The following is a 14,469-nucleotide window of genomic DNA, read 5'->3' on the forward strand; positions in this document are numbered from 1 at the left end:
GGTGCTTTGTGGGGGCGGGGTTTGGTTAACACGGAGTCGACGGACCCCGTCAGAGGGCGACAGACAAACGTCAGAGGGAGACAGGCATGTATCGTCATACAAGAACCATTTTGAACTCGCAAACCGCACACTCGTCAGTTTTTTAATTTAATTCTCTAGTTTATTAATAGAGTGTTACTCATTTAAGCGTTGTAATTATATTGAAGACATTTCAAATTTCAGAAGAATTTTGCCTCGTTTTTGTAAAGTTATATACAATGATCACAGAAATTAATTAAGACAGCAATTACAACCATCTGCAATAAAACCTCATGTAGAGGTTTTAAGGTGGCCAGAGACCAGAGGAGTCCCTCTGTTATGGTAAGGTGTCCGTCGGTCTGTTTGTAAACTTTTTTTAATTAAATGCTACTCCTCTACATTTTATGTTTATTTTCAGTATAACTTAATTTTTTAATTTTTCGAAGTCAATTCGCTGCGTAATTCAGTGGATATCGGCCATTTCTAAGCCCTCTAGCCCCCCCCCCCCGGTTCCGAAGCATATAAGTCGGAAGTTTGTTATTTGGAAAGCCGCAACGTCGTGTGTTTCTATTCTGGTGTTTGGAGCGCGACCAAGGAGTATGGCATATAAGATACTCAGTAAGCGCACACGGTTCAGCTGAAAGTTCGATATAGAAAGTATTTATGTCACTCCACCAGTTGTTCCAGATGTCCGAAGTAAGACACGAACAGCTAACATGGACAAACATGGAATGCAGTCCCACAGAAATGGCGGATCAGAAAGGAGTTTGCATATATGAATTTGTATACGCAAATTTCATAGAAATTCTTTTGTGTACGCCAGAAGGAAGATGAATCGTTATAACTGAAAACTGCGAGAAACCTGGAGAAATCTATGTTGTTAAACATACGACGTTGTCTAAGATCCTTTTGTTTTCTGCTGGTTGTAGATTTTACAATGATTTTTTTCCCTTTACATAAGTAGACTCGAGGATCTTTATTAAAAGTACTAGACTAAAATAAGTGCATACTAGTACTAAAATAAGTGCATACTAGTATAGCTGCAGATCTGTAGCTCTCCGAAAAAATAATTTGACAGATCGGAGAGCTACAATGCCACCCATTGAAAAAACTGTATATTTATTGCGCACAAAAAAGTGCGCTGTTTATCGATTTATTTCTCCATGTCTTTAAAATTATAATCTCAAAATATTATTAACCGTGTATTCCTAACATAATCTTTCACTGTTTCCACAACAAAACATACTTTATAGTTGTTGTTTATAGCCCTCCTGGCCCTGAAATTGAGATCATCGAAAATTTCGTCTGTGTATACTCTCATTTTGTTTTCTAAGATAATTCGACCCAACGCGCTTCGTGTAGACGTCAACTACGAAAGTACTTGATAGAAGAGTACGGAATTTTTTGAAATCTAAATTTTTGCAATTGAGGTAAAAATTTGGAAGAATTAATCCATACACAAGCGCAACTTTTTGTGCGCAATAAATATAGTTTTTTCAAAGGGTGGCACTGAAGCTCTCCGGTCTATCAATATATTTTTCGGAGAGCTACAGTTCTGCAGCTACGTTACAATATCATCACAATCCTCTGGTTAGATATACAATGTACCCTTCTCTTTCAATACCAAACTGGATTTTAACGATCCTTGTGGTTTTGAAATTAAGGACTTGTGTAAGGCTAGTATCTTAATATACTGCCTGTTAAGGATTTCCATCCCTAATGGGACCAAATTCTCTACCCTTAAATGTCTGTCAAGTACATAATACTTTGATATTATATTAAAGCATTTTATAATCAAAAAGGATTGTCCGTGAGGAAGTTTTAAAAAATGTCATTAATTAAGCAGTAGTTAATTAACAAAGACGGCATTGAAGTCTATGGGGAAAAGCTTTTTGTCAAAATAAAAATTCAAATAATTTGAATATCAATAAATCCTGCGGTGGAAAGATGCATTGAAACATTAAAAATAGTATGACAATTGAAAACAATTTTTTTACCGTCTAAATTTTTTTAAATTGATTTTTTTTTCATTAATTAAGAAAAGGGGAGATAACTCTTACCAAAATTCAAGGTCATAAATTAGGACGCATCCCACTATACCTACTAATGGTTTAAATGGGAATTATGTCTGAATAACTGAGTATTCAATGCCTACATATCTGTTATGTATTCAATTTCATTGAATTTGCTCCTATTAGGGACTGAATACCTTAAAAAATATCACCAAAAATACAAATAGAAGACAGGGCAGTTTTATACGATTCTTTTATTATTATTATGGAGGAGCATAGTACATGTACAAAAATGCAAGGTAAAAATGCATATAATTCTGACTAATTACTCGTACACATAGTTCTAAATCATTTGATTCAATCTGAACATATTAAATTCTAATGTTTTTAAATCGAAATAAACATATTAAGCATCCAGCAGCAACACAGAACAAATACGAAAGGCTTCATCCATCGGAAATCATCTTAAGATGAAAATGAACGCATAATATATTGCATAGTATGTACTAGTACATTTGTTCGATGTCTTTGATATAAGTACCTATGTCACACGAGTTGTAGACATGAGGAATGCAATGCACATTGAGCTATAGGAGGGAAAGTTAAGTTATTTTCGATGAAACAGTTTGTTCCCCATTACATGACATTTTATGTTGGTAATCTCCCTTTGTTCTAGTCAAACAGATTATATTACAACACGTAAAATACGCGAGAAAATCTTGGTCCTCTCTGCGGTTTAATATTCCTCTGTCTCGTCCTCCTCCGCGCCATTTTCCACAGAGTCCACGCCCACTTCTTCATAGTCTCTCTCCAGGGCGGCGAGGTCCTCCCGAGCCTCCGAGAATTCCCCCTCCTCCATACCTAACACAATCATCATCATTATCATCTGTCTCATCGTCAAATAAGCGTGTGCACAAGTAAATTAAAGATATTTCACCTAATGCCATTTATTAAAAAAAAAACACACACCCACGTATCAATACGTACCTTCACCTACGTACCAGTGTACAAATGCACGTTTGGAATACATAAGGTCGAACTTATGGTCAAGTCTTGACCAAGCCTCGGCAATGGCAGTGGTGTTACTCAGCATACACACAGCTCTCTTGACTTGGGCAAGGTCATCTCCTAAACCAAGTGAACAGATATTGAAGGTCAAATAAATGCATGTGGAATTACCTTTTATCATCGACTAAAGATTTTCATTTACAGTGTTTGGCTTACAAAATGTAAGAGAGAGAAAGGTAGACTCCCATGTAATGTAAAAAAAAAATAATAATATAAATTTTATTTATATTAAAAAAAAAAAAAACAACTCTGACCTACCCGGCACTATGGTTGGGGGTTGATAATTGATGCCCACTTTGAACCCAGTAGGGCACCAGTCCACGAATTCTATAGAGCGCTTTGTTTTAATGGTCGCTATGGCTGCGTTCACATCTTTAGGGACCACGTCACCGCGGTACAACATACAACAGGCCATGTACTTCCCGTTCCGGGGATCACACTTGACCATCTGGTTACTGGGTTCGAAACAGGCGTTGGTGATCTCCTGCACCGACATCTGCTCATGGTATGCCTTCTCCGCTGTAAAATTTTTAATATCAACACATTAACGTTTGATTAATTATGTGAAGTTAGATATCTAATATAATGAATCAGAATATACATTTCAGTCACTCAGGAAAAGATGTCAAGCTTACAGTTAGTTCCTTGAACAATGTTTGAAATATAAACAAGAGGCCCAGGGGCCACATCGCTCACCTGAGCACATCGGCTAAGAAAAAACACATGTCAGATCAGAACTGAAAGTTTACTGAGGTTTGGTGGGGTGGGGGGGGGGGGGCTTGAATTTTAATACCATTTAAGAATGCCTTTATATCAATACATCAATGCAGCATATAAATTTGCTGTTCTTGATAAAAAAGATTTTTTTTAAAACATTTTGTTCCTATATATTACTTCGTAATAATTTGAATTTGATTCCCCATTGTTTCCCTCCCTACCCCAAAGGGCCATAATTTTAACAAATTTAATTCTTCAATACATGAGGATGCTTATAATTACATGCCAATATCACTAAACATGGCTTTTCTGTTCTTGGGATTTTTCCCTTAATTTTTCCATGTAAAACTTTGATCCAACATTGTGGCCCCACCCTACCCTTGGGGGTTATGATTTGAACAAATTTAATTCTACACTACCTGAAAATGCTTCCATATAAATACTAGTATCATTAATCATGGCTTTGCTATTTTTGAGAAGATTTTTTAATATATTAATATGTAAAACTTAGATCCCATTGTGGCCCCACCCCATCCCTGGGGGTCATGATTTGAACAAAATAGAATCTACACCACCTGGGGATGATTCCATATATATATATATATTACTAGTCATGACTTTGAAGTACTTGAGAAGATGATTTTAAAAGATGTCCCTATATATTCCTATGTAAAACTTTGATCAACCATTTTGGCCCCACCCTATCCCCGGGGGTCATGATTTGAACAAACTAGAATCTACACTAGCTGAGCATGATTCCCTATAAATATCACTAATCCTGGCCCAGTGGTTCTTGAGAAGATTTTTAAAGATTTTTCCTATATACTCCTGTGTAAAACTTTGATCGGCCATTTTGGCCCCACCCTACCACCGGGGGTCATGATTTGAAATTTGAATCTACACTACCCTAGGATGATTCCACATGAGTTTCATTTTTCCTGGCCCAGTGGTTCTTAATAAGAAGATATTTTAAAAATGCCATTAATTTTTCTCTAATTCATAATTATCTCCCCTTGGAAGAGGGCGTGGCCCTGCATTTGAACAAACTTGAATCCCCTTTACTCAAGGATACTTTGTAGCAAGTTTGGTTGAAATTGGCCCGGTGGTTCCTGAGAAGAAGATGAAAATGTGAAAAGTTAACGACGACGACAACAACAATGACTACAACGACAACAATGACAGACAACGGACAAATTTTGATTAGAAAAGCTCACTTGAGCCTTCGGCTCAGGTGAGCTAAAAAATTAGTAAAAACAATTCAATAGAACAGTCTTAAGAAAGTGAGTATGAAACCAAAAGTCTCTTGGAGTGGAGAGCAATATCTATGCTGTAAAAAAGTGTTTCATGAGTTTCAAACGCTATAGAGTACATTTCTATGAGAACTTTACATACTTAAAACTACAGACATGTGTTTTTGGTGCAGCAGAAAGAAGCATAGATTTGGGTACTAATGGCAGAGTCACGTATAGCAGATAGAAAGATAAAAATGTGAACTAAAAGTAGAGATCAGTCACTATATTCCTATCAAGAACCAGAAAGGAGATTTCATGTATATTAAAATCAATATGATGAATAAGAGAGCAGTGTGACACATTTGAGTTCGGTATTGCGAAGTGGAAATTTTAGCGTAACGCAAATAGCGATTTTTCCTAATTAAAAATTCGTATTTTATTTTAGCGATAATTTGTTTCAGCGATTTTGAAATATCCAAAAAAGAAGTAATCACAAATAAATCGCAATTAATTTTATTAAATTTTACCGATCTTAACACCCTCGCTAATAATGCCAAAATTATATATCGATAAAAATTCTGCTTATACGGTGTATTACATGTAATTCCATCGCAAAGATCGAAGCATCTAAGCTACTGTTGTTAGCTTTTTATTTTTGCTTGCGTGTTTAACAAAGGATAGTGTTAATTTTTTCTGTTGTTTGTATGAATAATGTATACTAGCGCTGTTCCATATTTGTTCCAAAGTTTTAGCTGACTCAAACTTAGGATCACACCCTGTAGACTTTAATCTAAAGACAAACTTTTGTGTGTTTACGAAAGACAGGCATCGCATCTCACAACACGTGACTTGATCTTAAAGATTTTTGTTTGTGGTCTCTACAAAATATTTTCAATATTAAACCAAACTTGTTGTAAAGCATGACGGATTTTTATTTTCATTATACATTAAGCATACATTTACCCTGTGTCAATATTTATATTGTTATCCGGAAAACCCAAGACGTCCTATTTCGTCATCATGACTTCGGAGATTATTAAATGGAGCAAGAAATTTTGATCGATATTAATGTTCTAAACTTACTCATTTTATCCACTGGTGAATTTCAAGGAGAGCCATGGGGGCCCAGTCCCTTTTTTGTCTTTAAAATATATAAAATAAAATAAATCTATTTTTTGTGTGGCGCTGGGCCCCTACCCCTACCCAAACTCACCCCACTTTACAAGACCCCTGGATCCGCCGCAGTTATCAATCCCGTGAAATTCAACAGAGAAATTTAAGTTTTGTTTAAGGTCAAGATCTAGTAAATGAAAGGAACTTGAGAAATAAAATCCTTTATTGATGCTTTACGACTTTAGCTTGGTCAAATAAGGTGTTTCGGGGCATAATTTGTGGGTAAACAAGATGAAAAACTGTATTTTAAACTGTCATGAAAAATTAAGAAAACCAGTCATGAATTTGGGAGGTTTTTTTTCCATATTCGACAAAGGAAGTGTATCCAGGTTGCCTACACTCTCTCAAAAAACGGTAATTAGTATGTTCATGGCCTCTTCTTTAAATCAATATCAAATTTAATATAGGTATCCGGTTTACTTTTCATATGATTTCAAATTGAATGTCATGAAAATACCCTATTTTCTACATAATTCTGCTAAAGCCGTTAAGTACCGGAACCGTATTAAGCTCCTTCCTTGAAATTATGAGAAACGAGTCAGCCTGGAGCTACATATAGAATTATAATTCTGTCAAAGAGTCAAGTAAAAGGTAAAAATTTATCAAAAACATTGAAAATTTTCATAAATGGACAAAAACACACCAATACCATACGTTGTGGATACATATACTCAAAAATTTGACGAATAATTCTATCATTTACATACTCTTTGTTTCATATATCATATCTATATACGTTTCAAATACATTATGTTTCTTAATTTACGTGTATGGTTTATTTACCTGAAATGATTGGAGCATACGTAACGAGAGGGAAATGGATCCTGGGATAGGGCACCAAGTTAGTTTGAAATTCGGTCAAGTCTACATTCAGCGCGCCGTCAAATCGAAGCGAGGCTGTGATGGAGGAGACGATTTGACCAATCAAACGATTCAGATTTTTGTAGGAGGGTCTTTCTATATCAAGATTTCTCCTACAAATATCGTATATTGCCTCGTTATCGACCATGAAAGCACAGTCGGAGTGTTCAAGAGTTGTGTGTGTCGTGAGTATGGAATTGTACGGTTCTACCACGGCTGTTGATATCTAAAAGAAGGGTACATAATTAAATACAATTTAAACTCATACAACTGTATATAGCTAAATACTTAGAATGAGTCGTTAAGCATTTCCTTGAATATTTTATGTGAGAAAGAGGCTGTTGAAATTGGAAATGCCTTCCCATGCAACAGTTACAATCCCGAGGAGTTTGTTTTTATGCCAAGAATTAAAATACTTTTGTGCATATACACATAATATATGTAGGAATACAAACTTCGTAAATTATCATAAATGCAATGTAAATCAGTTCAATATATTACTATAATAATACTGAAAATCACTGAAAACAAAAATTCTAAAAAGTACAATCTAATTAACCCAAACAGAATGAAGCTCTTTTAAAATTATATTCTACCTGAGGGGCTGGGTATACGGCAAATTCCAGTTTAGATTTCTTCCCATAATCTACTGACAATCTTTCCATTAACAGGGAAGAAAACCCACTACCGGTTCCACCCCCAAAACTGTGAAAGACGAGGAAACCCTGTAGACCGGTACACTGGTCAGCCTGTAAGAGAGGGACAGGTAAATCATAAAACTGTGGAGGAAAAGGAAACCCTAAAGTCCGGTATATTGGTTAGACTGTAAAAGAGGGACAGGTAACTCATCACGGAATAAAATAATTAAATAAAACATTAGAAAAATGCCAATCAAGATTCTGTTTTAGTTTTATTTTGAATCCTCTCCTCAGCTTTATCTCAAATTGACAACAAATGCTTTTTTCTCAAGAATTTAAGGAGTTATTTTAAAACTCTTACAGCAGTATGTTACTACCTAAACATAGGGGGAAGTATACAATATAGAAATTAAATGCTATTTTCAAATAGCATGTGAAGTTATGAACAACACCAGTGATACGTACAAGTTTCCGAATTTTGTCTAACACAAGGTCAACGATCTCTTTGCCTACAGTGTAGTGTCCCCTCGCATAGTTATTGGCTGCATCCTCTTTCCCACTGATCAGTTGTTCAGGGTGAAAAAGTTGTTTGTAGTTGCTGCAGCGGACCTCGTCTGGTCAAAATTGATCAATATCATAAAAAAATAGATCAGTTGAACATGTGCGTTAGAGAATTTAAGGAAGTTGGTTGAATACGACATGTAGGTTGTGTCCGGTATCTAACTACACCGTTTTGAAAATCCTAAAATGGCGGATAAATGCTAAATTAACATGCATGATTTGACTTTATCAACATTTGTGCTAGCTTGTGCAGCACGTGTAAATGATTTAACTAAATAACACTAAGTATTCAATACAAACCCACTACACTGGGTTCGAGGTCCACGTAAATGGCACGTGGCACGTGTTTTCCCGCGCTGGTCTCGTTGAAAAACGTGTTGTAGGACTCGTCCCCGTTGTTGACGGCGATTGGTTTGTCACAGATCAGGTGACCATTGGGATGGATACCGTGTTCCAAGCAATAGAGCTCCCAGCATGCATTGCCCATCTGGACCCCGGCCTGGCCCACGTGGATGGATATACATTCTCTCTATAGACAAATCAAATAAGAAAACTTTCTAATATTACAGGTAAAAGTTGGAGAAGCTCATTAGCTAATGAAATAATTTTTGGACTTTGAGAAAATTTTGCAACAGAAAGTGTTCATGCTGTGTTCAATTACTTAATGATATGATGTTTAATTAAGAAAATTCTTATGTTTCAAATTATTTCATACTTACTGCATAACTTCCTTTTTTTTAACACGAAAAACGTTAAAAACGTTAAAAGGTAAAAATCAGTATATTACTTAGTATTTTTTATACCCTTTTATCTCATTGGAATTGTTTTTGACCTATACACTTGCACATTGAATTAGGAACTTTTCGTCGCCAAAGGCACATGAATACAATTAATGAGGACTTAAATGATGCCATACATGCTTTCATGTATAAGCACATCACTCCCACCGATCTGAGTTTCTTTGTTGTATTGAGGAAACTTCTATATTCTAAAATTTTACGTAACATCACATCTGCTACAAAGTGATGCACAGTTATCTGCTATGTTTCTCTCTTTAAAATCTGTTTCTCGTCTTGAGAAATAATAAAACAATCTGTTTTTACAATGACTCACAGCAAAGGGAAATCTTGTCTGCAAACCCCCTTGCATCGGTCATGAAACGTAAAGCTGTATAACAAATCACCATGCAGGAATGATTAAGAGTAATTTGATTTACTGTTCTTTTTAAATTTGAGATTTTTTTAATTACTGTACAATGAATGAAAACCATTTAACAAGCCCGTGCTGTTCCAAAGTTGCTAACACGGAAAAGAGGATTAAAAGTTCTTTTACAAGATCAATTGTCCATCTGCGAAAGAATTTGAACTTCCGTTATTTACCACTGGTCACTAGCCTCATGTTTTTAGAAAAAATAGCCACAAACAACAGTTTCGAAGTGCATGATCACCATTTCAATTATCAATTGCATTCTGTTGATTGAGCATTTAACCTGCAGTATCATTTAAATAATAATGATAAAAAAGAATCAAATATGTACTATTTTTCGCTTTCAAAACAGAAGTTGGTATTAATAATTTTTTCATATCTTTGATACAAGATGTCACTTTCGCAATTCCTGAGAAAGAAGTCAATGGCGTGTTGTCTTATCCTGCTCCTCTACTTAGCCATTAGACCGAGATTCGCGTGCCTTCCTACCATCTGCCAATGTTCAACAGAAGCCGTGAAGTGCAGGATTTAATGTTAACGCTTTAGGGATGGTTACAGCCAGTCAATGAAGCACTTAATTACAGGAAATTCAAAGTTTATAAATTAAAAAAATATTTTAAAAAATTATAAATAATAAAATAATAATAAGTATGCTCGGCTTTAATTGAATTACGAGATATGTTTTTGAAATTAAAAAAAAAAATAACTAAACATGAAATTATCACCATACTCCTATAATTTTTTTTTTAATTTTCCTTGTGTAAAAACATATTTTATTGCATATAGAAAGAAATTCAACTATCTTACCATGGCGAAAGTTTTCAAGAGAATCCAAAACGAATGAAATTTTCCTCGACCGGTTTTCAACGGGTGTGTTAAAGAACAACGCGAATCAGACAAAATTGACTCTCACTGAAGATACATGATGACGTCACTCGCATGCAGCATCTCCGCTGCTAGTTCGAATAAAAAATTCGGCATCCTTCTAACTTGTATTTTATCTTCACATTTTTGTTATTGAGATGTCATTCACTGTTAATTTTCTTTTGAACATATCATTTTCACTATTAGAGGTTTGGAATTTTGGTGAAAAAATGCATACGGGCAACATCGCTCACTTGACCACTTTGGTTCCAGAAATTGATTCAGATTCCATTTAATTCAACTGGTCTCAACATAACCGAGAAATGATGTAAAAAGAAAGTTAAGGTTTACATGCAAATAAAAAAAAAGAGACCCATGTGCTAGAATCGCTCGTGATAAATTGTACGACAAAGTATTCTATACCTCTCAATATTCTAAATATTTATGTGAAGTCCTTTATTTCCGAAAATTCATAAACCATGACGTACTTTATGAAATGATGACTTTATAGGAGACTGTTGATATTCTTGTTTTAGGAATTGTCCATACGTAGAGCATGCTCTTGCGTATCGAATCACTGAGACAGTCACACTAGTATATAAACTCCGTATATGCAGGTGATGAAGGTATATTGCTATAGATAGAAAAGTTTAATAAGTCATCACGTTTATCATAAGAGCTTGGTTGTTAGATTACCACTAACGTCTTTTTCCAGAAATATATCCAAATATGAAACAGATGAGTCAGACTCTGTGGTATCTCTTGTCTCAAGCTCACTATGATATATCGTGTCGACATAAGAATGGAAATTACAACATGTATACTGTTAATTGACAATACGTCGTCGATATATCTAAATGTCGAGTTGAAGGCCATAGCAATTAAATGTTTTCTTCTTTTCACGCAGTAGATTTTGCACAAATTCTGCTTCAAATGAATACAAAAATAGGTCTTCTAATAACGGGGCGCTATTGGTACCCATGAGAATTCCAATAGATTGTTGGAAGATCTGGTCTCCAAAATCACCAAACTGTCAATCAGAAACTCAAGCATCTTTTTGAGATCAACCTCAGAGTACTTGTGTGTACAATCAGAATCTTTTTTAACAAAGTAATTTTGCAAATGACCAATGACAAGGTAAGTAAATTACGATTTCCATTTTTATTAAAAATTACATCTGTCAATGATGTCCAAAAGCCTGGATTTTAATTTATCGTTGGGAAAGGATGTGTATAAAGTTAAAAAGTCTAAGTTTTTAAGCTGTTGATTTTGACCACTTTTTTGTTCATATTTTCTGAGATATCTTTCTTGTTAAAGGGACACATCCCTATTATTATCAGAAATAGAAGCCCTTGATCCAAAAAAGTCTGTGACAAAGTAAAAAAAAAAATTAATCAAGGGGTTCTTGCAATATGGTTTTTATTCCAAAATGTTTATATAATTAATGAGTACAACTTTATACTCTGTTAGCCTCCTAGACACTAAGGATTACAGAAAAATAATTTTCTCATATAGATTTAACTTAGTACCGTCCTCTTACCATAATCTCTTACCCAGGGGTCAGAAATGAAGAATTTTGGAAGATGAACACTTACTCGTCATAACTGTGCACATAATTTCTTGCTTGATACACAGGAGCAAAGAATATTTTCAAATCAAAAAAGAGTTTTTTCCTATAAATAATCAATCAAACTCTGCCTAGCTCCAATGAGCTTAGACCAAAGGATAGAGAAATTCATTTGGATAGACAACATTTAAACAATAAAATGCTTTCTTTGTTTGTTATACCCCCCGCTTGAAAAGCGGGAGGGTATATAGTAATCGTTAATTCCGTCCGTCTGTCCGTCCGTCCGTCTGTACGTCCGTCCGTCTGTCCGTCCGTCTGTTACGCTTTGGGGTACCCATCTCTTATCCGCAACTCCTCTTAAACCACTGAATGAAATTTGATGAAACTTTCACAGAATCTTTATTACATATTGCCATTGTGCACCTCCTATTTTACTTTTTGATCCGACACATATTTTGGGTTTCCCAGAGCAAAACATGGACACTGCCATTTATACACATATGGGAAGCGGGGGGTATCATTTAGTGAGCCCATTGCTCACAGTACCTCTAGTTATTACTGGAATTAACGGAAGCAGCTGTTGCAGAAAAAACACATAACCCGCGTAAGCGGGTTATGCAAATTTTTTCTGCAATAGCTGCGACCGTTAATTCCAGTAATAACAAACAAAGAACGACATTTTATTGTTTATATTTATATCTGTTTAAATAATCATTGAAAGAAGGATTAAAAAGTTTAATTATTGTATTAATGATGCGAACGTCTTTATACGTTTCATTGATGGAACAGTCACTGATCAAGAAATCTGTACAGACGACATGCCTAATGTAGTTCATGCCGTGATTAACGCAATGGGTTTTCTTAAGAAATAAAGGAGAAACTAGAGGTACTGTGAGCGATGAGCTCACTAAATGATACCCCCCGCCTGCCATATGGTTATAACTGGTGAAAAAGTCCATGTTTTCCTGTGCCCGGGAAGCCCAAAATATGTGTCGGATGAAAAAGTAAAATAGGTGGTGCACAATGGCAATATGTAATAAAGATTCTGTGAAAGTTGCATCAAATTTCATTCAGTGGTATGAGAGGAGTTGCGGATAAGAGATGGATACCCCAAAGCGTAACAGACGGACGGACGGACAGACAGACGGACGGACGGACGTACAGACGGACGGAATTAACGATTACTATATACCCTCCCGCTTTTCAAGCGGGGGGTATAAATATTCAGTGGATGTAAATATTCCTTTATAACCATGCACTAAGTTATATTTGCTTAATACTCAAGAGCAGAAAAGATTTTCAAAGAAATAATGCATTTTCAACACAGACAAACCCTAAAACCAATATTCTCGACCTAGGGGCCATGATTTCATAATTTTGGAACAGTCATCCTCTGCTTATTATATAGAGCCATGAAATCATTGTATCAACTTAATACCTTGGGGCAGAAAGAAGATAATTCAGGAATGCATGCATTTTCAATAGCCAATTCATAGAGCTCTGTCCTGTCACCAGAACTCCTGACCCAGAGGCCATGAAATTCACAATTCTGGAAGAAGGCACCCTAGCTCATCATAACCAAAACTTAATTTATATGCTAAATACACAAGAGCTGAGAATATTTTGTAAGAATTCCCAGTACCCGTACTTAAGATAGCCTTGCCCCTACATCAAACCTCCTGACCGAGTGGAAATCAATGTAATTTTTGAAGTCATTGTGAAAAAAATTATCCCTCTATTGAATAAGAAACCAATCTATTTTGACAGATAATTCACAAGTTACTGAAACTATTACAGTACCCCCCAAAAGTGAAAAATAAAAACTCTCCTAGTCTTATCCCTTGCGCACCTGTCCCAGTCTTGGTTTTCCTCTCCATGGAGTTCATCAGTGAATTTATCTTTCTCAAATGGATTTTATTCCACTTTTCTGTCAAAGCACCCCTTAGATGGTTGCCAGTAACTTGAACATTCCGATGTCTTTAAACCCAGCTATTTAGTTTGTCCCTCGGATGTTCAATTAAAGAAAGATGGATTTTACATAGCCAGTCGAGTGGATTAATGTGATCCTTGGAGTCTTGGAGAGCAAGTCTTGAAAAACTCTGGCTACATTTGGCCGAGTGTTAACATGCTAAAAAATTATGCATACGACACACGTGTGCATGTGAGAGCAACACCTCAGTAAGGTTGAAAGCTCTCATATCAAAGTCCCAAAATTGGTTTCTTCAGTTTTTTGGCGAATGTAACCATTATGATTGCCTGTTGTATTAATAGCAGTTTAAGTGGCAGCATGGTGGCTATTACACAGGGTTAGGATGAAAGGCCAAGTAATGATGTGGGTCTTACTTGCCAAGGTCATTGTCATGGCTGCTTGTAGACCCTTCAAGTTTCTCTCTAACCACAAGACAGGGGTAGAAAAAAATTGTTACCTTGCATGTCAATTTCCTTTGAGTATATAAAAGTTCACACCCGACAAAAGCCTCACTATGCAGCAATAGGTTACCTGAGCATATCTTTGAGCTCATTTGAGGAAGTAAAACATTCTGTGAATTTTC

General features: G+C 35.7%; 2 protein-coding genes across 2 annotated transcripts in view; both read right to left on the reverse strand.

Annotated features, from left to right (window-relative positions):
• LOC134246436 (beta-1,3-galactosyltransferase 5-like) overlaps positions 1-14,469 on the reverse strand; it is a 109,726-nt gene that overhangs the window by 28,720 nt on the left and 66,537 nt on the right. The window lies entirely within an intron of this gene.
• Positions 2,415-10,452, reverse strand: LOC134246425 (tubulin alpha-8 chain-like). Its single transcript, XM_062728784.1, has 8 exons — positions 10,294-10,452; positions 8,581-8,809; positions 8,185-8,333; positions 7,678-7,830; positions 7,004-7,307; positions 3,357-3,617; positions 3,018-3,158; positions 2,415-2,891 (listed from the first exon to the last, which is right to left on the reverse strand). The coding sequence occupies exons 1-8, from the start codon at positions 10,294-10,296 to the stop codon at positions 2,767-2,769; spliced, it is 1,365 nt and encodes a 454-aa protein (XP_062584768.1). The 5' UTR covers positions 10,297-10,452; the 3' UTR covers positions 2,415-2,766.

Source organism: Saccostrea cucullata, unplaced genomic scaffold (genome assembly GCF_032062105.1).
Source record: "Saccostrea cucullata isolate Sc308-1 unplaced genomic scaffold, CSIRO_AGI_Scuc_v1 ctg532, whole genome shotgun sequence".
NCBI classification, from domain to species: Eukaryota; Metazoa; Mollusca; class Bivalvia; order Ostreida; family Ostreidae; genus Saccostrea; species Saccostrea cuccullata.